The sequence below is a fragment of the Chrysochloris asiatica genome, unplaced genomic scaffold (genome assembly GCF_000296735.1).
Source record: "Chrysochloris asiatica unplaced genomic scaffold, ChrAsi1.0 scaffold00039, whole genome shotgun sequence".
Lineage (NCBI taxonomy): Eukaryota > Metazoa > Chordata > Mammalia > Afrosoricida > Chrysochloridae > Chrysochloris > Chrysochloris asiatica.
In genome coordinates, this window is record NW_006408557.1 from 16,307,364 (window position 1) to 16,329,379 (window position 22,016).

General features: G+C 45.3%; 1 protein-coding gene across 1 annotated transcript in view; it reads right to left on the reverse strand.

Annotated features, from left to right (window-relative positions):
- Positions 1-4,225: 4,225 nt before the first annotated feature.
- ABHD12 (abhydrolase domain containing 12) overlaps positions 4,226-22,016 on the reverse strand; it is a 94,646-nt gene continuing 76,855 nt past the window's right edge. Inside the window, exons 7-13 of the mRNA XM_006860672.1 lie at positions 18,864-18,993; positions 15,668-15,705; positions 14,928-15,007; positions 13,843-13,925; positions 7,049-7,127; positions 5,717-5,844; positions 4,226-4,324 (exon numbers count right to left, since the gene is read on the reverse strand). Of these exons, the coding sequence (XP_006860734.1) occupies positions 4,285-4,324; positions 5,717-5,844; positions 7,049-7,127; positions 13,843-13,925; positions 14,928-15,007; positions 15,668-15,705; positions 18,864-18,993 (578 nt within the window). The 3' untranslated portion in view covers positions 4,226-4,284. The remainder of the gene's footprint in view (positions 4,325-5,716; positions 5,845-7,048; positions 7,128-13,842; positions 13,926-14,927; positions 15,008-15,667; positions 15,706-18,863; positions 18,994-22,016) is intronic.

The window sequence follows — 22,016 nt, forward strand, 5'->3', positions numbered from 1 at the left end:
CTGAATATCTCATCAAATGCCAGACTTACAAGACTCTTGCTTCTTCCTGCTATCAGCGGGCTCTTCATCTTCCTCATAATCTAATTATAGAAAGATAAACTGTGACTTTCAAACTGACAAGTATCTTCTTTTTCTCCCTCATTTGAGTCCTCATTCACTTGATGCAAGAATCCTCATACTCAGAAAAACTGGTTCCAAATAATATTGACTTAGCTAGCCTGATAATTTAGTTAAGAATACCTACAGCACAAAAATTAGAAATCTCATCCCATTGCATATTAATGAAACATAGTGATTTAAAGTGATTCTAAAGCAGACACAGGTTAGAAACATTTGTGCTCTCTGACCCACTTGGACCCAGTTCTTTTCAGCATGTTTAAGAATGGACCTTTTCTGATCAGTGCATCTTTATCCAATGAGTCACTGAGATTGGGGATAGCATTTATATAGCAAAATGCCCCATTCCTGTTGAGAATAACTTAAGACATTTTGCCTCCTAAATCTGTCCAACCTAGGGTAGGTTTCTTTTCTTTTTTAACCTCCCCTCCATTCCTAGTTACATAGGCGTGAGAACTGGGATGGAGGGGGCCAACCAATGCACATGTGAAGAGAAGAGAGGCTTTCTACTTGTGTGTGAATTTTAAGATTCAAATCTTCTAAGTGTGAGGGCCCTGCTGACTGCTCTGGGGTATCTGTGTAACAAGACAGACTTCTGAAACACCCCAAGGCTCTGGCTGTCCTAGCAGCATGTTGGTCCTTACAAGGAGACTTCATGATCTCCCTGGTCCATTTTGGTTTGTATGGAATACTTTTGTTTAGTTGTTTTCAGGCTTTGTCTGGTTTTTAAATTGTCTGACATGAGGTGGGATTTGGGTCTCAGATGAAGTATACTTGATGGGTAATTCCAAAACTGATCTGTCATTGTTTGTGGATAACAGATAAGAGGAAGGCTGGGCTCCTGTGGAATGCCTCCTTCCAAGAATATTACACAAAATAATAGGATTCTCACGTAATGTAGCAGAAGTATCTGTTTATTTAGTTCAAGTCTCTGAGAAGAGGTCCTCAACAAACCCCCTGATTGTGCTTCTAGCTCTGTGACCTTAAGTGAGTAACTAGACTATTTCTTCTGGAGCGGGTGGCAATTTATTGAGGGAGGAAAACACCTGTTACACCCCCTAGTTCTGGTTCCTTATGTTTGTGTATCAGTCAGCACCCCACAAAAACCTAACTGTGTTTTAAAATAGTCCTATTACTGAAAAATATGAAACCTTTTGATTTTGATTGTTTTGGTGTTAACAAAACAGTCTTATATTTGTAACTCGGAACTCCTACTTCAGGAAAAACAAGCCGAGTCTCTTAGTAAAAATTTTCTACTTGAATACAATTCAATAAAGGAATTATAGAGGAAAAAAAAAAAAAAGCAGTTACCTGCAAGCAGAACACAATTTTACCCAAAGGATGACCCACGCTAGGGCCAAAGAGCATGCATTCTGCAGGCTTTTCCTTGGGCACAGCCTATCCTAGACCTTGGGGGCTGGCACAACACTGAGGTTAACAGCAGGCCGAATCCTGAGATGGAGTCTAAGGACTCTACTTTCCCACTCCTAGGCCTTGGATCTGTGCTACTAGGAGCCACATCCTCTGGTTATGAAGCTCTAAAACATGGTACCTACAATTAGAATCTGCCCACATCTTCCTTGTCCCTATTTTGTTTAAGTAGTAGTCTTCTGCCCCATCATTTATTAAGCTTAGTTGCTTGGAGCAAGGTAAAAATTAAGCAGTTCAGACTTGGGGCAGCGGGGTTATGCTGTGTGACCTGGTGAGCTGACAGATGACCACAGTGGCCTCCCTCCTGGGGCTACCACCTCAGCTTTAGCCTGCTTGTCCAACAATTATTGACAGCTTGTATCTTTATATTTTGCCTCATCCTCCATCCCCTCCTCCAAAAAAGAGATGACTTTAGCAAAGGCAAAAAGGGCCAGGATGAAGATGGAGCTAGAACGGTGTGAGGACACAGTTCTCTGAGTTGGTGGGAATAGATGGAGAACTGAGCCTCAGGTTCCCGTCTCAGCAAAGCAGGGGAACACTCGTGTGTATGACACCTGGAGGTAAGCTAGTAAACCATGGCTGTCCTGCCTCTGAGCTTCAAACCCACTAGCACATAAAAAGATGCCCCGTGCACGGCTTAGTAGGATAACCACTGGACTGCTAACTGCAAAGTTGGTGGTTCAAAAACACCAGCTGCTCCTCGGAAACACTATGATGGTATTTAACCAACTTGATGGTATTTAACAGGCTTCCAGTAGCGAGGGTTATTACACAATGAACATCTATCAAGGACCAGAACTGGGCCAGAGCTGATGGGATGCTGGTGACCAGGTGGTGTCTCCCAAGCATTTCAGTAGTATGACGCACAGCTGAGCTGGCAAGGGACAGGAGACTGCACACACCTTTTGTTAGTTGTCAGGCATGGGAGGCAAGCTTCTTTCTAGTATAAACAAGGCAAAAGCCACCTCAAGGGGCGAATCCCTTTAGGAGGTTCGGCAGCCAAGATGTGTCACCAGTAGCTCCCAGGTACGTCAGAAAAGCTGTGTCCGTCTGCCTTTGAACCAAACAGCCAGTCGCAGCAGCTACTGGACACAACCCTTCAACAAACACCACTCAGTGGTTTGGCTGCTAATGCCAGGGGTGCAAATGAGCCAGCCCTCCCCTGTCCTGGTGAACTGCTCTGAGACTAGAAGGTTCCAGTGCCGGAGACTTCTACGGAGTCCTAGGGTAGCACTATAGGGTAAGCACTGAACCTCAAGGGTGGTTTAAATGCAATGATGGCAGTTCAAACTCACCAGCTGCTCCACAGAAACCCTATACAGGTTAGCTATGAGTCAGAACTGACACAACGGCACTTAACAAGGAGGGCAGCCAGTCTCTGGGGCATATCAGAAGTGAGGGATCACAGTGTCAGCTGTAGTCAGATGTCAAAAGCAGGCATTATTACAATTCCAGCCTACCTTGATCTTTGGGAGATGTTACGAGGAGCTGTATCCTAATGGGTAAAGCTGGCCTGATGACGGGGATGTAAGTCTTTAGCGGGGGGGGGGGTCGGGTGTACACAGTTTTCAGAACAGTGAATGAAAGCAGCACTGCATGGAATGTGGGTTTTCCAAACAAGCCAAATAGACACCACCAGTGAGTAAATATTTGTGTTTCCTATAACCTAACCTGAGTGAAAAATAAAGTTCCCGGTCTCCAGCAGCACACATTTCTAAGTACTCAGAAACTTGTCAATGCAAATCTGTAGATAGATCACCAGTGCACGTTAATCAGGCAACCAACATACAGGTACAAGTAACGGTTTTCCTAAACTTAAGGTGAAAAGCTCACCTTAAGGAAATGACACCTCTCAGTCAGGAAGAGCCATAGCCCACTGTGACATTATCCTTCTCTGTGCGACCTCGTGATCTTACAGGAGGGAAGGGAACAATCCTCTCCCTCAGTGCTTCCAAGCGTATCCACTGCTGCTGGTGCCTCACCCACCTCCCACTCTCCACCCCCGAGGCCTTGCAGGCAGCACAGGGAGAGGCTGTGGGCAGAGAGGCTGGGCACTTCATGCTTCATAGAGAAGACAACAGACAGACCACCACAATTTTATTCTTAAATAAATGCTCAGTCTAAGCCCAGGTTAGACAGACAGATGGGAGGAATGCAGAAGTGTACGTCACCACCTAGACCCTGAGTCTGGTGGGTGCACAGGGTCCACTTGGAGGGTGGGGTGGGGCAAAGGGCAAAGGGACAGTCAAGGAGGCAAGCATGTGCACAGAGCAGGGGGTGGAGGGGTGGGCAACTGACCGCTCAAGAGTCCATCGACATGGGTGGGAAGGGGCAGTAAGAATCCAATGTATCCCTGTCCTCTGCAGGGAAGCTGGGGAGAGGACCAAGACCCCATACCACACTCAGACCCTGTACCCTTGTCCAGCTCTCCATGCTTACTCAGGAAGCAAGACATGTGCAACACTGATCAATAGTGGCAGCCGTCTGTTCTTGTCACTCATCCTTCCCAACAGGGACTCAAGTTGAATAGCAGCAAGAGAGAGAAGGCCACATTCCCACCCAGCACTTCATTCACGAAGGCTCACACCCCCCAGAACCAGACTGGGTTTCCTGGGGCATCCACATGCAGGGTTCCTGAGCAGTGCTGATGCTGCCACGCCATGGCCCAGGGTGCCAGCTGGCCAGGGAATGGGGAGGAGAGCAGAGGTCTTCATGCTTCCTTTACGCAGCTACTCCTTAGTGGTGATGTTCCTGCTCGGATTTCCCCAGGAACTCCCTAGACCAAAGAAAGGCTTCCATAAATCAAGTGACAGGCGCCCAAATCAGAGGTGCCACCACCTTCATCCTCACACTGCCCATATGAGGAGGTGGAAGCACATGGCTACATACAAGGGAGGGCAATGATACTCTGGAAACTGTATAGCACTGGGAGGAAGACCAGATCTATGGGCTGCTCTTATCGTTTGAAATCTTCACTCCAGTCTGAATGTTTTGTGTTGCAATCCTTTTATATGGAGTAAAACTACAGCCACAAAGCATTGCCCTATCAACTCACTGTCCCCTCAGAAAGCACGGGGATCCCCATTTCCATGTGGCCAAACCACTAAGAGAGATGGGCTTGGCCCTTAAAACTTCCAAAGGTTGTAAGAAAGCAGCCTCAATTTAAAGCGGAGTTGCACTGGAATGTGCCTCAGCTTGGGGACCATAGGCTGCAGACCCAGACAGCAATAGTAGCTACCAAGCAGGACGGCAGCTATGTTTTCAAAGGGCTCACGTGCTTCCATGCTGAGTGCCCCCGGGGTGGGGGATCCCACTCATCCACCCAATGAGAGGTTCAGGATCTTGCAGAGGTCAAATCCTGCGGAGGGCCTTGTGGCCTGGTACAAGTGCTGGGGAGTAGCCTTGGCCCAAAGGCTCTGTGGGGGTGACGACCTGGTTAGGGGAAAGTAGGCATTTGGTCTATTCTGACCTGTACTCCTTGTCACCATGGCTAAGGCCTTGCCCCTCAGACATGGGTTTGGCACCTAGATCCATGGTGGGCCAGTGGCTCTCCAAGCGACAAGCCATGCCCTGACCCTGGATTCCAGCCAGTGAGTAGTGACATCTCTCTAGCAAAGCAGCTAGGGACAAACAGGCCTGGGAGGAGCTGGCCCAAGATAGGGGTCCCCAGTCTGCCTTGTGTTCAGGGACAGAAATCTGATAGCTTAGCCCAGGATGCTACCAGGAGAGGACCTGAAACCCAACTCAGTGCAGCCAGGGTGTTCAGTGTGTAAATATGCACATATGCCTGTGTATACATGTGCGTGCAAGTGCGTTGCATGTGTGTATGTATGCACAAATGTGCCTGTGTGGATGTTTGCATTTGTGTACTCAGACCTGTGCATGTCTCCCTGGCATGTGTGCACATGCACACCTGTGTCTATCCACGTGCCTATATAACAGGGAGACCACCAGACCTATCTCATTTGGATGGTCCAGGGCCTATGGAAAGCATTTTCAAATCCCTTAGTATGAAAGTGAAAGGCTCTTACATCACTGGGAGTCTTGACTCACTGAGGCCCTTCAAACAGTTCAGTAGCTGCCCCTTGCCCCACCTCCTAGGCCTTAGCAAGGACCTCACCTTAGCAAGACAGCCTGAGTTGAAGCCTATGCACTAGCAGCATCTCACCTCAGTATCCGAGGAAGCTCAGGGCTTTTGTAGATGTACTTGTGCCTGTAGCCCAGGTCTGAGTGAAAAGGGATAAACTGAACTTTGAAGTCCTGGAAGCTTCGAGATGGTGCAGCAATGCTGTAGAGCTGGGGAGAGGTGTAGGCAAGGGTTAGAGGCCAGAGAAAAGGACTCTGGTATAGATCAGTTGGGGTTGGTTCCTCCAAAGGAAGGTCCAGCCTCCCTACTCCACTGCTGCCATGGTAGGGGTGGGTAAGTGGGGGAAGGGAGGGGCATGTGGAGGGGTGCTGACAGGAGCTGGGCAGCTTCTCAGCAAGGTCTGCCCTCACACCTGTTACTAGGCTACCTGCTCCCTTGCTCAGGGGAGTGCCAAGGTAGAGAAGCTCTCAAGTCATAAGGGACCCTGCAGTGCACCAGCATGGGTATGAAAAATGGGCAAGAGTTCAGATGTCTGGGTGTTCCCATTCCAGACCAGCCAGATGCTCACATTGACCACTGGCCTCCCACCTCAGCTCCACTCCCTCCCCATTCCCCATCATAGCTAACTTCTACAAGGGTCTGAAATGTGCATTTGCTGGGATTGTTATCTATACAGCCAGACCCCCATCACACACACACCTGTGCGCTCAGGAGGAGCCCACTCCGAGAAGTGCTTGGAGCCTGCATCTGATGATAAGGTCAACCCTACCCCTCTATATTTCCAGCAGCAAAGTTTAACCAAATTCAGCAACAGCAAATGTTAAAACCTACATACAGTAGGGTATTCTTCTAATATCAGTCTAGTCCCAAAGGCAAGAAAAGAGACTAGAAGTTGCCACATCAACTTAATTGGTGACAGAAAGCATTTGGACTGGGGACAAAGCTCATCAAGGATCCCACTCCCTCCAGCTAACAAGTTGACAGCCTCTCTGCAGAGTCTGTGAGACAACTGTCTCTCTGCCACTGACTGCCTGGGCTCTGTCCACACCAGAAGCTCCTCCCTGATGGGGACTGCATGAAGAGTGGGAGCCCTTACTCATTCCTCTCTCTCATGTCCACACCTATTCCAGCCTGATGGCAATCCAGAGACAACCTCCATGACTGGGGCATGGCCAGTGGGGCCCTCTGTGTGGAGTCCAGCAGTAGGATCTAGTGAAAATGTTCAGTTTATGGCATCCTCTTGGTCCAGGCCTCACCTGCCCTTCTTTTCCAGCAATAGTACTTCTCTCCACACCTACCTATGCCCAGTCTGGCCCACCAGCTTAGTCTGTATAAAACTGACCTGGGGCCAGGCCTCACGTCTCTGGGCACCTGCCCATGCCAGGGGCAGCAGCAATAACTCATGGCACTCACCTTTCTGCCAAGCTGGAAGGGTACAACTGGGTCATCCTCAGCGTGGAGAATGAGCAGGGAGCAGGAGATGTGCTTCACACTGTGTATGGGGGAGATGAGGGGGTGACAAAGAGGTGACCAGACAGCACACACAGGCCGAGAAAAACTGGGTGGTAGAGGGGAGTGGGGGCGTGTGGTTCTCACATACTTTGATTTGTGTTTGGGAAGGTTTTCCTAGTGGCGCTTAATAGTCTTGCATTCTGCTGGGATAGTTTTACTATTTACTGTTGTATGTTGTTGTTAGGTGTCACTGAGTCTGCTCTGACTCGTTGTGATCCATGGACAACAGAACTAATATGGCCCGGTGCTGTGCCATCCTCACAATCGTTGTTAAGCTTGAGTCTATTGCTTTGCTACTGTGCCAATTCATCTCATTGGGGGTCTGCCTCTTTTTGTTTTTTTTTTCCTTTTAACGTTTTATTGTGAATTGAGTGAACGTTCACAAACAAGATCATCAGTTTTACATTCAGTAAATCATCCACTGTTTCATCTCAATGATGCAGTCCCCTCCATGCAACCACAGTTACGCCACTTCCTCCCTGTGCTTCCTAGTTCCACTCCACCATCTTCCCATCTCTTCTCAACTTTGTCTTTAGGTAATGTTTCCCTTTCCCTTTTTTAAGTTTTTATTGTGAGGTTTACATAGGAGAACATCACTTTTACATTCATCCTATCGTATTTCGTTTCATAGCAATGATTACAATCCCCTCCATGTATCATCAATTAACCAAAGGGTACACCGCACAGGCCCGCCACCCAGTTGTCAGCACACAGACCCTCTCACTCCCTGAGTTCCCTGTCCCCAGCCACTCCATCTGTCCATGTCATCATCTCTGTCTCCATCCCTGGCATCACTACCTCTCTGGGTAGGGTCCCGTTCTCTGCTCTTTTCACTTGATGGTCCCAGGGACCTCTGCTCCTGGGCTGCAAGGTCAACAACTCCCCTCCTTTTGTCAAAAAACATCTACCTCTATATTCCCTACCCTCACAGTCAGTCAGTCCTGATGGCAATTATTCACTGTTGTACCACAAGAGTCTTATCCCCATTTCCTTTGCCAGCCTGGTCCCAACAGATTGGAAATCATTCAGTGGCTCAGCCCCATCTGGAACTGGGCTCCATCTTGAAAGCTTGTAAGCCAGTCACTCTTGCATTTACAGCCCTCCTCCCTCCCCATTTTGGGTAGCCAATGTCTATATTGTCCATCCCTGTCAACCCTGTGTACCAAGGGAGTGGGAGTGATCATCGCTGTAAAGACTTGTTCCCTTTTTTGAGCTACTACTTCCATAAGTATAGGTAAAGTTCATCAAATTGTAGTGGATTACTCTTCTTTTTTTCCCCTCTTCTTTCTTTTTCTACTCAAGTTCTGATCATCCAGCCATCGAACCCAGGTCAAGAGGGTACTATCTGCAAGTCTGGGTGTTCTTGTGCATCTCCCTTCACTTCATATCAGCTGGATGCTTCACTCTCCGCTCTAGTCCTCTGTGGCCATGTCACTGCCTCTGGGCCCATACTGCTGGCCATCCAGGTCTCCACCCAGGTTCACAGGGGTCTATTGAATGTGGCTGGACTTACCTCCCAACTTCATTGGTTCTTTCTTCTTTTTGGATGTGCACATTTATCACAATAAATTGTCCTCTCAGCACTGCTTTCACTGTGTCACAAAGATTTTGGTATGTTGTGGTTTCATTCTCATTTGTTTCTAGGAACTTTGTAAATTCACGTTTTATTTCTTCTTTTACCCAGTTGCTTTTCAGCAGCGTGTTACTCTGTTTCCATGTATTTGACTTTATTTCCTTGGTATTCTTATTGTTGATTTCTAGTTTTATAGCATTGTAGTCTGAAAAGATGTTTGTAAATTTATGGAGGCTTGCTTTGTGACCTAACACATGGCCAATTCTGGAGAAATTCCATGTGCAAAGAATGTATATTGTGCTGTTGTTGGGTTGAATGCTCTGTATACATCTATGAGGACAAGTTGGTTGATTGTGTTGTTTAGTTCCTCTGTAACTCTGTCGCGTTTCTTTCTGGTTGTTCTGTCCCTTTTCAAAAGTGGCCTATTAAAATCTCCCACTATAATTGTAGATTTATCTATTTCTTTCTTCAATTCTACTAAGATTTGCTTCATATATCTTGGTGCTCTTTCATTGGGAGCATAGATATTTATTATGGTTATGCTGACTTGCTCAATTAACCCTTTGATCATGAGATAGTGTCCCGCTTTATCTCTTATGCTGGCTTTTGTCTTAAAGTTTACTTTATCAGAGATTAGTATTGCCACTCCTCTTTGTTTATTGTTGCAGTTAGTTTGGTATATTTTTTTCCATCCTTTAACTTTTAGTCTGTTTTTGTCTTTGTGTGTAAGGTGTGTCTCTTGCAGGCAGCATACTGAAGGGTCTTGTTTTCTTATCCATCCTGCCACTCTGTCTCTTCACTGGTGCATTTAATCCAGTGACACTCAATATAATTATTGACAGGTATGAATTAATTGCTGCCATTATGTTAATTTTTGTTAGTGCTGCTCATTCTGCATGCCTTCTTGTGCTGAGTTTGTGTTTTTTGTGCTATTTCTTGTCATGTTTGCTTGTTCTGCTTGGAAGTTCATTTTCATGGTAAACTGTAAAGTATTAAATTTCTTTGGGATTACCTTATAGTCTATTAACTTTTCTCTCCTTTTAATACAATCTATTGTATCCTATAATCTACCTGACCTCCTTACCACCTGGATCTCTGTTTGTAAAATTTTCCCTTCTTTGACATTGATATTATTTTGATCTTTGGCTGACCTCTCAGCTCCTTTGAATTTGTTGTTGTAGTTTTGTTCTGTTCTGGACTCTGCTATCCGTCGCCTGAGTTCCAGGTGGTGTTGCCATGCCTGTCAATCTCTGGTCGTTGTCTGTTCTTGCAGGTTTTCAATCCAAAGAACTCCCTTTAGGATGTTTGGAAGTGCTGTATTGGCTTTGATAAAATTTCTTAGCTTCTGTTTATCCTAGAATGTTTTGATTGCGCTTTCATATTTGATTGACAGTTTTGTTGAATAGATGATTCTTGGTTGGCAGTTTTTTTTCTTTTAGGAATTTCTATATATCTCCCCATTGCCTCTTTGCATGCATGGTTTCTGCTGAAAAGTCAGAGCTTAATCTGATTTGCTTGCCTTTGTAACACTTCTCTTTTCCCTGGCCACCTTTAGGATTCTCTCCTTGTCTTTGATTTTGGAGAGCTTGATTATTATATATATTAGTGATTTTCTTTTGGGGCCTATCCTTCCTGGGGTATGTTCGGCTTTTTGAATGTTTATCTTCTTATCTATCAAGATGTTATGGAAATTTTCTTCCAGAAGCTCTTCAACTATCTCCTCTGTGGACTTCTCTGATTCTTCTTGTACCGGAATGCCAATAATTAAGTTGTTTCTCTTCATGTTATCCCACATGAATATTAAGACTCTCTTCAAATTTTTAATTCTTTTTTCTGCTTGCTCTTCTGTTTTAGCGGCACTGAGAGATTTGTCTTCCAGCTCGCTGGTTCTGGCTTCCATCTCTTCAATTCTGCTCCTTTCCCCTTTCAGTGTATTGTCCATTTCTGATATTTTATTATTAATCATCTGGACCTCTTTTTGCATGTTTTGAATTGTTTCCAATGCTGTATCAATCTTGTTTGATTGCTCTTGTAGTACTTTCCTGATTTCTACCTTGTTTTCCTCCACCCCTTTTTGGAGCATTTGAATTTGTTTCCATATCATTCTTCTGAATTCCTTCTCAGGCAAATCCAAAACCTGCTCTTACTTTTCTTGAGAGCCTTTGTCTGTCTCCAGCTCATTTTGTTTCAGTTACTCTTTTCTGTTTTTGGACATGTTTTGAGATCTTTTGTTGTTGTTTTTTTGTTTTGTTTTGTCATTTCCAGTAGTTATTTGGGTTTTTAATGCATAAATGGTTATTTGTTACTGTGTTATTAAGCTTACTGGGTGTCTCCTGGTGGGTAGGATCAGGAGGTAGGCTTCCTTTTTCTCGTTTAATGCTTAGCAGCTGTTATTGGCTCTTGTCTCAATGGTGGGATATTATGGAGTATGCTTGTAGCTTGGTTATATGGCCACGATTGCTGTCTCTTCCTGGGTAACGTAGGGAGAAAAAGCTCCAACCTCCAGGAAAAATGAGTGATCAAAACGACCAAAAGCAGAAGCAATATGAAAGCAGAGACAAAAACCACCACTTTGGAACAAAAATAAAACTGTGGCTGACTGTTCAGTTGCCTTGCTACACAGGCAATGTGTGTGCACCATAGAAGCCTCCAGCAGTAGGTGGGGGTGTCCGCTCACTCAGGCCCCTCCTCTAGTCACCACTGTAGAGGTGCACAGATAGATATTGAGAAGTTAATGGGAGAAAGATTGACTACTATTTGTGCTTCTGAAGGTCAGTTAGGTATCTGCATGTGCAGAGCATAATTCTCAAGATAGTTGTGTCCTTTTATGTTGGGCTTTTACAGATTATTCATATAGTTTGTCTGTCAGATCTAACAGACCTGCTTTTTTCTTGCTGGATATGCCATAGTAAAGGGTCCCCCACAAATTAATTTTAGGGCTGGGACCCAGAGGCTGACATCATAGGCAGCCACCAAAGAATTGACCCTGGGGACTGACAGGGCTCTTTCTCTCTGTGCCGTGGGAAAAAGTGGGCTCAATGCTGGACTTTTTTTGAGGGGGGGGTGCACACCCATCTACCTGAAGGTATCTGGACTGGGCAAAGAAGGTGCAACAGGGAAGAGGAGGAAAAAATGTGTAGAATTTCCCCACACCTCCTTTTGCAAATGTCACTATACCACTTTTAGCACCGGTTCCCTGTGACAATCTGGCTGTAGCCCTGCCCTCTGAACTCGGCCCGGGCAGGGTTGCCGCAGAGGGAGTCCCATGTCTCGAGCGATTCCTAAATCACAATATTTTCCTTTATTCCATGATTTTCCACTGGCATGTGCATAAACTAACACCCTATACCTTATGCTAGATCCAGAGCGCTGGTGCTGTTCCGTGGAAGCACCTTCTCTGGGTTTTCAGTCCCTCCCCGGCGGAATCCTACCTGAATCTGCTTCTGCTGCCACCAAAACCCTCTTCCTCTTTTTTGCTGACATACTTTAACAAGTATGACGTCCTTCTCCAGGGACTGATCCATCCTGATAATAGGTCCAAAATATGAGAGATGAATTGTTACCATCCTCACTTCTAGGGTTCACTCTTGCTGTACTTCTTCTAACACAGATCTGTTTGCTCTTCTTGCAATCCATAATATACTTTAATATTCTTCTCCAATAAGATAATTCAAATGCATCAATTCTGCTATGGTCTTCCTTATTCACTGTCCAACTTTCACATGCTATGAGGCTATTGAAAATATCATAGCGAGGGTCAGGTGTACCTTAGTCCTCAAATTGATATCTTTGCTCTTGAACACTTTAAAGAGGTCTGTGCAGCAGATCTACCTAAAGCAATATATTATTTGATTCCTTGACTGCTGCTTCTATGAGTGTTGATAGTGGATCCAAGCAAAATGAAGTCGTTGACAAATTCAATCTTTCCTCCATTTATCATAATGCTATTTATGGGTCCAGTGGTAAAGATTTTTGTTTTCTTTACCTGATGTGCAAACCATACTGAAGGCTGTGGTCCTTACATTAGAGAACCAAAAAATTGATGCCTCAGATGTTTCTATCAGTACCTATTCTGGCTAGGTGACTGCTATTGTTAGTTGCCATGGAAGTAGCCCCTGATTCATGGTGATCCCAAGTTCAAGAGAACAAAATATTGCCTTGTCCTGTACCATCCCCATGATCAGATGAATTAGATATTCGTAATCCATAAGGTTTTCACTGGCAAAAGTTTGGAGATCGATCACCAAGACTTTCTTCCTACTTTACCTTAGTCTGGAAGCTCTAGTTAAGCCTATTTAGCAACATAGCAACACTGAAGTCTCCAATGACAGCTACATATGAGATGCATTAGCTGGGGGGTCAAGCCCCAGTCTCTTGCATGAAAGTGAGAATTCAACCTCTAATTAGTTAGTCATAGTGTGAATTGTATCTAGAGATCATTTCATTCACCAAAATCTGGCCCCTGTACATTTTCTGGTCATTGAAAATGATTATTTTTGCTAATAGGCATATTCTTTAAAAAGTTACAAAATAATATTTGTACACTGAATAGTTTAAGTGTGCCAAGAAAACTATTATGAATGAATGCTATTATGACCTGTTGGCAAAATAAGTCAATACCCTTTATCTCTAGTGTAAAGTACATCCAGAGCACTCCAGTTCTAAACATTTACAAGGGTATTAAAATTTTCATTAAATACAATTCAAAAGATTAAAATCATTTCAGCTGCTGCCTAACAGAGTAACAGGACACTAAGACTGGGAGGGGTCTGGGTATTTCTTGGACTATACCTCAAGCTGTTAGCAGTATTGGACAGCCAGTCTCTGGGTCCATGGGCATACCCACCCTGACATTCTCCCAGCACCCTTACACATAAACTCTCCTCTAGTCCATGCTTTGGGAATGGAGGAGAGTCTCTGTCGTGCTACACTTTATAGTATCTGGAGAAAGTACTAGGCCTTCAGCAAGAGTCTGCTGCCATCCAAGCAGGGTTTGGTTCCCAGAATTGTCAGAGCTAGGGACACAGCACTGCCTGCAACCCAAGCTTTTGCCTGTGTTGCCAGGGCTCAGTGGGGAGACTTGGGGCCAAGAGGCTGCTTCAGGAGAAACCCGGGTACTCACTTCTCATCATTTGCAAATCTAATTCCACTACTTGTAATGGGGTCAAGGAAAAACCAGTCAAATCCAGGGAAGTATCGATATATCTGAAAAAACATGGAGAAAGTTTTCAGAGTGTTTACCAACATATCCATGCAGAAGGCAAAGGTTAAAGTGCAAGTTCACAAAGTGCTGCCCTTAACCACCAAGCTTTTAAGGGAAAACATGTGCAAAACAGATGATGAGGCAGAGAAGACACACAGCTGAGGGTAGATCCCACAGCCAGAGCCATTCTCAGAGTGCTCTCACATCTTCCTCCCACCCCTCATGACCATCGCTATCTTCAAGAGGCTTCCAGACAGGCTTTGTCACTAAGGACAGAGGGTTAATCCCCATAAGCCCCAGAGACCCAGCTACTGCAGAGGCTATACTGCAGCCAAGAAATCAGATACTAGTCCTGCCACCCCTGAGAAAATGGGGACTCACATTTTTTCTCATATGGTTTTGGAGAAACATCTAGATCTAAAGGATAAACCAAAATAAAAGATGCCTCTGATCTGTGATGGGCCAGCTATAAGATCAGGATGGGTGGGCAGACTCAGAGCTTACCCAGAACATTGGCCAGCTGCACAAAACCTGGACAAGAGGGACCCTAATAGGGCAGGCTTTTGAAAACAAGGCAGAGGCTCTGGTGGTAGGGGCTGAATGACTGAAATTCCAAAGTGCGTTTACTAGAGCTCCACCAAAGAGGATGAGCTGCCCAGCCTCAAAAGTGATGGGACAACCCAAACATCGCACTTCCAAGAGACTGCCCAGGAGCCCCTAGACCCCAGGTCACTGCCCTGCTGAACCCCATGGCCACAGCAGCATGTAGGCAAGGCTCTGTAATAACATGCCCCCTTAACCACGCCTGGTGAGTTACAAACTTCCCAGACAGCTCTGTAACTATGCCTGTGCCCAAAATTACACAGGGCTGTTTTTAAATCAATATTAAATCAAAACATTTTAGTAGTAATTTTTATAATTAATTTCTATTTTATAGTGATTTTAATATGCTATAGTAATTATTTTAATCATTAAATTAACTTTTAAATAAAATCTCTACTTGCCACCGAAAATGGATGGCTTTTTGCTTCTTCACGGATGTTGGTGAATGGAGATTCCAATATAAGGGCATCTGGTGGTGTTTCTAGACAAACAAGACAGAGAGTAATGTGGTGAGCAGACCTGAGGAGGCAGATTTTATCTCAGAAGCTGTGGTACTCTCGGCAGTAAATCAAGGACTGTGAGGCTCTGGGTGGCTCTGGGTGCCAGTCCAGACTCCTGCAGATTCAGGCTCTCCATGAGGACCAATGCCCTAGGTGCCTACTCCACCAGCCTTGTCTGATTCTGGGAACTTCCCCAACCAGGAACCCACCTCCACAGTGCCCTCATTCGAAGGCTGGGTGTGTGGCCATGGGCTTGCAGGCTTCAGGTGGGCTTTATAAGTTCACCAACCCCTGTGGCTAGGGAAGCTGCTTAATAAAGCCTCTGGTCTCACCCAGTGCTGTGGTAGGCATGGGGAAGGCAAGCTTGAATCCTAAAGTTCCTGTCCCACAATGCTGAGTCTAGCAGTGCCTCTGCTGCTTGCATGTGTATGGAGGCAATGGAACCACCCTCTCCACAAGAACTTGGAACAAGGGCTGGAGTGCAACAAGTGTCCGAAAAATGCCAACTCCCAAGACAAGAGGGAGCAAAGATGGCTCAGAAACACCCACAAAGTGGGAGCTGTAGGACCCACACTGTGGCAGCCAGTCCTCGAGCCACACAACAGGATCTGCAGGTATGCCACTTAGACATGTTCTCTTACCTCGCTCACAGAGACGTCGCACTAAATTTGTTGCAACCCTAGAAAGAAAGAAAAATGATTCAGCTGAATTATGACAAAAACAACTGAGATGAGACTGTATCAGTATTAGAAAGTGACTAGAGCAGTTGACTTGGTGAGACTCACAGGGACAGAAGGGAGGAATAAATGTTTCCTGATTTTAAGAACAAAATAAGCAAAACCCCCAAGATTTTCTAAGCAAAATCAAAGGAATCCAGCAAAACCATGATTAGAAAAAACAAACCAACCAACAAAAACCATGATTAAGATGTCTGTTCAACAATGTGTTCTGGGTGCTGAGTGGTTATGAGAAAGCTTCCAGGAAAACAAATGTCCAGTCAGGCCGTGGTCAGGAAGTAGGGCCCCTGAAAAAGAGCACTGGGCTGGCCTCCCCTCCCTGTGACTGCCACACCAAGGTCACTGTGGACATTGCTGAGCTGAGCAGATGAGACACCCACGGCAGAAAAGAGACACCTACCAGCTTGGAAGGATGCAGCCTTTTGCCCATATGAAGGTGGCAGCATTTACAAGTCAGTCCAGTTGAGGCTCCCTGAACTTCAGGACCACATCTAGGGCCTGCTCCCACCACTCAGGGTACACAGAAGCTCTGGGCTGCTCACTCTCCCAATCAGGGTGAAGAGGCCCTGTCCTGAGATACTGCCTATTGCAGGTCCAACATGAACTGCTGGATGCTGTCCAAGGGAGAAGCCAGAGTCAGGAGGGTCACTTCCTCAGAAACAGTGGATCAACTGGGAAATGGCTGTTCAAGTTGTTGAGGTCTGAGTGTTGACAGCAGTGGGTACGTTCCGAAACACTCTGGACTGTCCATGACAATGCTTCCCCTCTAAGCAGACATAGGAACTGAAACACCCACTATTTCCTCCTGCAAGTTCTCTGGTAAGTCAATATCAGAGGAATGATCAGTTTGTTCATAAATGTCCTCAGTTTGCGTAACTGAAGCACAGTGGCAGTTGGATTTGATGACAAACATACATATCTCAAAATCATGCTTGGCCTACGCTAATCCATAGATGGTGTCTTAGATCAGGCTCTCTAGAGAAGCAAAACTAGTGAAACTTATATATGTATATAAAGAAGGGTTTACATCAAGGAAACACCTCACACAGTTGTGTGCCGAGGCAGTTCCGACCCATAGTGGCTATGAATAGGATTTCTGAGGAGCACCTGGTAAGTTTGAACCACCAACCTTGCAATTCAAACTGACTTTGCAGCCCAGTGCATTAACCCACAGTGCTGTAAAGGTGGGCAAGTCCCAAGTCCACAGATCAGAAGCCTTTTGATTCATGTACCTACAGGACTGATGAACCCAAGAGCAGCAGGTCAGATGTCAGGCAGGCTGACAGGTCAGGCAGGTAAGCTGGGAGGCTGCTGATGACACCCAGGATCAGCAGGCAATAGAGCAGGTCACTGGCTCAAGTCCAAAGAATCAGGAAGTTGGGTAATGAGCTGGATACAGGCAACAGACCCAGCAAAAAGCTAGTAAGATATGCCCCAAGTGTCCAGAAGCAAGCAAGACCCCTAAGGAAACTTTCTTTCAACTAATTGGCTGCTCATGTTGTTGTTGTTGTCAGGTGCCATCGAGTCGGAACCGACTCATAGAGACCTTATGCACAGCAGAATAAAACGGTGTCCGATCCTGGGCCAACCTCACTACTGTTGCCACGCTTGAGTCCATCGATGCTGCCACTTGGTTAATCCATCTCCTTGGGGGTCTTCCTCTTTGTCTCTGACTCACAACCTTACCAAACATGATATCCTTCTCCAGCGACTGACAATATGTCCAAAGTATGAGAGATGAAGTTTGGCCATCTTGGCCTCCAAGGAGCACTCTGGCTGCACTTCTTCCAAAACGGATCTATTGGTTCTTTGGCAGTCCATGGCACTTTCAATATTCTCCTCCAATACCATAACTCAAAAGCATCAATTCTTCTATGGTCTTCCTTATTCATTGTCCAGCTTTCGCATGCATATGAGGTAATTGAAAATACCATGGCTTGGGTCATGTGCACCTTAGTCCTCAAGCTGACATCTTTGCTCTTCAACACTTTTAAAAAGGTCTTGTGCAGCAGATTTGCCTAATGCTATATTTCTTGACTGCCGCTTTCCATGAGTGTTGATAGTTGATCCAAGAAGAATGAAGTTCTTGACAACTTCAATCTTTTCTCCATTGATAAGAATGTTGTTTATTGATCCAGTGGTGAGGATTTCTGTTTTCTTTACATTGATATGTAATCCATACCAAAGGCTGTGCTCTTTGACCGTCATCAGTAAATATTTTAGTCTCCATTGTTGTGTTCTGAAGTGCTGACGAGCATGTGAAAGCTGGACAGTGAATAAGGAGGACTGTAGAAAAATTGATGCTTTTGATTTATGGTGTTGGAGGAGAATATTGAAAATGCCATGGGCTGTTGAAAGAACCAGTAGATCCGTGTTGTTGGAAGAAGTGCAGCCAGAGTGCTCCTTGGAGGCCAAGATGGCCAAACTTCATCTCTCATACTTCAGACATATTGTCAGAAGGTACCAGTCGCTGGAGAAGGACATCATGTTTAGTAAGGTCGAGGGTCAGAGAAAAAGAGGGAGACCCCCAACAAGATGGATTAGTCAAGAGGTAGCATCGATGGACTCAAGCATGGCAACAATAGTGAGGTTGGCCCAGGATCGGGCAGTGTTTCGTTCTGCTGTGCATGAGGTCACTATGAGTCGGTACCAACTCGATGGCACCTAATGGAGACGAGGTGGGCAAGGACTTGGGGGAATAACAGTAGTACCTCAGGGTTTCTTCAGGTACTTCTCTTCAGATCATGGTTTTGGAAAGCTGTTCCTATGAGAAAACTAGCTCCTGCTTAAGGCTGGCTACATCATATGGGAACCACTCAACTGGTGACCAAGGAGTGGCCCCAAATGTACACAGGGAACCTTTGGATAATGCTCACCTGGTGCCTGGGAATGCATCAAATGTATATAGGAAACCTCTAACACTTACCTGGTGTGAGTGTTACAAAAAATGACCCAAATATAAGCAGGACACCAGCAAGAAATGCTCACCTAATGTCTAAGGAGTAACCCCAAACATAAATGGGGTACCAGTGGGAAGCATTCACCAGTACTCAAGGAGTGCCATAAGGTGTACATGAGGCATCTGCTGGTAAATACTTACCCTGTGCCCAAAGAGTGACCCCAAATGTACACGGGGTTGTCACCACTTCTTGCTTTGACCCAGTCAAACACATGGAGTGCGTCATACGTCATGCCCCGCTCGGATGGTGTTCCTGCCGAGTCACCCCAACCTGGAGAAAAATACAGGAGGAGGTGAGATTATGGTCATAATCTGACATATATGACACACACAGGAGTCCACACAGTAGCTGAGCCCAGAAACAGGAAAGGATACTCTTGCTGACTAGGAGTGAGTTGCCCTTCATGGCACAAGCAGAAGACCCACCACCCGAGGTCCTGGTCATGCTGTTGGCCACCTGTTCTACTAGGCGGAGTGGGTAGTGGGGAGAGGGCAGGAAGTCCATCAGGTCTACTCTGCACCACTCCTTCCAGCATCAGTGACGATATGGGGGGAGGTGGGAGCATGACATTTACCCTCCTCACACTGGTTCCTCAGCCCCTGACTTTCTGGCCAAATCCAACGTCATCTATCAGTAGTGACTCTAAATTGGTAGGTTGCACATTTGTTTGTCAAAAAACAAAGAGCCAAATCAACAAACTACTTCCCAGAAACCTCACAGTCTAAGGGACAGACCATCCTCTTGCTCTTCCAGTCAAGGGCCCTAGATATTTATGTCATCAAAACCCACAGCCTCACATGTAGGGAGGCCCCCACAAGCCCTCCTCACCTCATAACACTACTTAAAAGTGGGCAGATGGTCCATACACCCCTGACTAAGTCTTGAGGGGCTTCTGTGAGACAGCGTTCAAACCCCACGACTCCTACTGGTTAAGTACTACTGTGAGATGGAGGCATTCAGATTCTACTTCTAAGACCTCTACCAGGCACGGATCTTTGTGCAGACAGTGGCAGTCAGACCTGAGCTCCAAATCCCTACCAGCCAAAGACTTCCCAGAACTTCGAGCATTGATAAAGGCTAGCCCAGGATGGAGCATCTAATACCGGCCTAGGCAAGCAGGGAAGCAAACAGAATTTCCCCACCAATAAGCCATTAATGGGGATCCCAGGAGCACATCAGTCTTCCTTATTCACTCAGGAAGACCGTAGAGGAATTGATGCATTTGTTATGATGTTGGAGAATATTGAAAGTACAATGGATTGTCAAAGAACAAACAAATCTGTGTTGGAAGAAGTACAGCCAGAGTGCTCCTTGGAGGCCAGGATGGCCAGACTTCATGTATCATTCTTCAGATATATTGTCAGGAGGGACCTTAACTAGAGAAGGATATCATGTTTGGTAAAGTGGAGGATCAAAGAAAAAGAGGAGGACCCACCAGAGAGATGGATTGGCAGCATCAATGGGCTCAAACATAGCAATTATGAGGTGGCCTAGGACCGGGCAGTGTTTAGTTCTGTCGTGTATAGGGTCGCTATGAATCAGTACCAACTCGATGGCACCTAACAACAACAGGAAGATTTGGACACCTGCTGGGCAGGAGTCTGGGCCCAGTTCTGACTTTTCAGTCCTGCTGCTGCCCAGCTCCAGAGAAATGGCCGGCAGATAAAAGGCGGCTAGGAAAAGAAGTAAAAAGGAGGCAATTTTCTGGTTCAAAGCAACTCTGACCTCTGACCCAGAAAGGGAAGGACCCCTCTATTTCACCTTAAGAGTGCAATTAGCATATCATTTGCATAACAGAAAAGCCAACCATCTTGGTCCCTACATTACTTTCCTAGCACCAAGGATTGAAAATATCCTTCCCACTGGCCTCTCTCCCTACTTTCAAGTACAATTGTCTTTCAGCAGCTCAGCAGGGAGTCATCATCCAATGATATGAAAGCACAGGGTTAGAAAGAGTGGATTCTGTTACATGAGCAAACCCACAGAGTCTATGTGCAGAAGGGTCCACCCTGGCATCCTAGACAGTCATGATTAGGAGGGCGCAGGGTTTCATAGGTTACAGAAGGAGGTAAAGACAGAGTTAATGTCACAGAGAGTCAGAGACAAAGACATCGAGACAGCCAGAGATAGGTAGAGATACAGAAACAGGTGCAGAAATATAGAGACAGAGTGAACACAATGGAGGGGACATAAGGATGGGTAAAGGCTGCAGCCAACTGACAGGGTTGCGTCTAATTGGTTTTCTTGACAGGGTCATCCTTAGTCCATTGAGGATGTTCATAAAGCAGAGTCTCCCAGAGATCAAGTACCCAGATTATTGTCAGATACAGTGCCAAAAAATGAGCCCCTCAGGTTGGAAGGCACTCAAAATACAACTGAGGAGGAGCTGCCTCTTCAAAGTAGAATTGACCATAATGAAGTAAAGCTTTGGGGACCTTCATTTGTTGATGGGGCACAACTCAAAATGAGTAAAAACAACTGCAAACATCCATTAACAAGTGGAACACAGAATGCATGAAATATGAATCTAAGAAAATTGGAAGTTGTCAAAAATAAAATGGAAGCCATCGATATCCTAGGCATTGTTGTTGTTGTTAAGTGCTATCGAGTTGACTCTGACCCACAGCAACCATGAATAGGGTTTCCAAGGAGCTAGTGAACTTGAATGGTGAGCTGAAAGGGACTAACTAATATTGGCCATTTTGATTCTGATAATCAAATGGCTTGCTATGCTAGGAATGAAAATCGAAGAGAAATGGCATTGCAGTCATCAACAAAAAGAATATTTCAACATCTATCATGAAGTATAATACTGTTTTTGATTGGGTAATATACATACACCTACAAGGAGGACCAGTTAATGCAACTATTATTCAAATTTACACATAAACCAGTGTTTATGACAGTGATGATGACATTGAAGAATTCTACCAATTTCTTCAGTCTGAAATTGATCAAACATGCAATCATGATTTTTTGATAATTTCTAGTGATTGGAATGCAAAGGTTGGAAACAAAGAAGAAGGAAAATATGGTCATCATTGGAAAATACGGTCTTGGTGATAGAAATGATGCTGGAGATTGCATGATAAAATTTTGCAAGACCAATGACTTCTTTATTGCGAATACCTTTTTTTTAACAACATAAAAGACAACGACACTCATGGACCTCACCAGATGGAATACACAGAAATCAAACTGACTACATCTGTGGAAAGAGAAGGTAGAAAAGCTGTACATTATCAGCCAAAACAAAGCCAGGGACAGACTAGGGAATAGACAATCAACTGTTC